Below are 2,500 nucleotides of genomic sequence, written 5' to 3' on the forward strand. Positions count from 1 at the left end.
GCCTTGGGGTCAGAGGTCGGGGAGTGCGACACGACCTGGGGGTCAGGGATGGGCAGGCTCAGCTGCAGACGCTGCCTGTCCGTCAGGCACTCCTCGGAGAAGGGCTCGTAGAACTGGATGGCCGCACCATACACCTGAGACACGCACACACATAAATACATTCATACATACACATGCACACACACACACACACACATAAACACACACATAAATACATTTAAACATACACACACGCACACACATAAATACATTTAAACACACAATATGTATACCTATTACTTACAGAAACAAGTCAATTTGCACTTGCATATACAAACAAGCCCACACACACACACACACACACACACACACACACCCACAAAGTTTAAACTGTATTTAAACAAATTACACACCACATACCCACCCACCCACACACACACCTACACATAACATCCATGTGGTCTGTACATGAGGCATGTAGCTGGTAATGTCGGAGTATATAGTCTGATTAGATGACAGAACATTAACCCACATGCAGACGTGTGTGTGGACTAGAGCAGTTACCCAACTTCACAAAAACATGTTTTTGCCATAACACAGACACCATATCCTCTCGCTAAATATCACTCTGTTCTGTGAGAAATCAACCTCCGGATATCTGGCAGCTACGATCACCTCACATGACCATTCGACTGGTGGGAGCCGGAACACACACCCACACACACATACAGTCAGAGACAGAGAACACACACATAGATACCCACCAATATGCACACACACATACACACATACACTCATATGTACACACAAATGAACCTACCTCTAAGCTCTAGGATTCATGTACTTGAGCCAGATTATGCTCTGCTATGTAGGCCTATTTAGGTCATTTTCGAAATATTTCCTGCAGAAGACAGCTTGTGTGTGTGTGTGTGTGTGTGTGTGTGTGTGTGTGTGTGTGTGTGTGTGTGTGTGTGTGTCTGAGAGTGTGTGTATGTGTGTGTGTGTTTTCGAGGAGCTCTTTCTCCCAGCCTCTATTTCTGTGCTTAAGCACCTGCATGTGGATGGTTAGATGTTGAAGTGTTTGTGTGTGTGTGTGTGTGTGTGTGTGTGTGTGTGTGTGTGTGTGTGTGTGTGTGTGTGTGTGTGTGTGTGTGTGTGTGTGTGTGTGTGTGTGTGTGTGTGGACGGTGAGATGTTGAAGTGTAAATACCCAATCTAGGGCAGAGCGGCAGCCATTTACTCAAGCTAAGTTACATATCAGGCACCATTTCTGACAGGACACAAACGGTCTGAGGGGCAAACACAGTTCAGGCAGTATTTTTAGCTAAATACCTTCCTCATTGAAGGACTATCAAGGTATATTTCCTGAAGGGCAGCTTAGTAAGCTAAACACCTCATGTATATTCTAATTTCTTACATCTAAGCAGAATTTCAATTTCCTGTGATACACTGCCACAGTTCAGACAAAGAAAGGACTGGAGATCCATCGAGCGAGAGAGAGAGAGAGAGAGAGAAAGAAAGAGAGGAAAGGAAAAAAGAGGCCTTTTTCATCCATCTGCCATCTCTAACATCACAAAACCACAACTATTCATTCCTCTCTTATCCCTTCATCTATGAAAACCACACTAGTCTCACACAGCACGTGGAATATATTTTTCAGGGAGAAATATGCACACAAAAAAACAAAAACACACACACACACACACACACACACACACACACACACACACACTCGTATACACACTGACGTCCACTGCTCTAGATTTACTTCCATTGCAGAGGTCAGAGTCAGTGTTTAGACAGTAAAGAGAGATGTTTGTATTTAGCTGTGTCTTGTGTCTGTGTGTGAGCGAGAGCAGTGTGTGTGTGTGTGTGTGTGTGTGTGTGTGTGTGGGTATGTGTGTCTCACTTTCCTTGAGCTTTGATCTAGCTCTAGGCAACCATAGCTGAAACTGTGACTCCCCTGCCAATATCATCTGTGTGTGTGTGTGTGTGTGTGTGTGTGTGTGTGTGTGTGTGTGTGTGTGTGTGTGTGTGTGTGTGTGTGTGTGTGTGTGTGTGTGTGTTGGTGAGCATGTATGTGACCCACTTTTGCTTGTCCTCTGTACTGAGAATGTGTGAGTGTGTATCCATTCAGAGTGAGGAAAAGGCATTTATGCGACGCACACAACATCAACATTAAATCACAACCACAATCACCATCACACACACACACACTCGCATATACTGTATATACACACACACACCTACACACACAATGAAACACAGAGGCTGTTTATGAATAAATAAAACATCCAAATGGGAAAGCCTTTGTAGTCACAGGTTTTCCCATGAACTGAAAGGCCACACAGTGAAGCGATATGCAGATGGAAAGGTTGTTGAAGCTTGAAAGCAGGTGCAGCTTGTGTGCAGTACCTGTCAAAAACGCACCTCCTGCCTCAGTGTGCTTGTTTTTGAAGTGCAGCTGTCAGGGTTAGCGAGCAACACAGGCTCAGTAAGAACTTCTTTCACATAAATACATC

General features: G+C 44.4%; 1 protein-coding gene across 7 annotated transcripts in view; it reads right to left on the reverse strand.

Moving 5' to 3' along the window:
- The window catches only part of LOC308369326 (C-myc promoter-binding protein-like), a 55,984-nt gene that overhangs the window by 32,021 nt on the left and 21,463 nt on the right, over positions 1–2,500 (reverse strand). For all 7 annotated transcript variants that reach the window (XM_080843714.1, XM_080843719.1, XM_080843717.1 and 4 more), the window contains exon 6: positions 1–134. This exon is cut by the window's left edge and continues 135 nt beyond it. In XM_080843714.1, the coding sequence (XP_080699840.1) occupies positions 1–134 (134 nt within the window). The remainder of the gene's footprint in view (positions 135–2,500) is intronic.

This window comes from Sprattus sprattus (genome assembly GCF_963457725.1).
Source record: "Sprattus sprattus genome assembly, chromosome: 8".
NCBI lineage: Eukaryota > Metazoa > Chordata > Actinopteri > Clupeiformes > Clupeidae > Sprattus > Sprattus sprattus.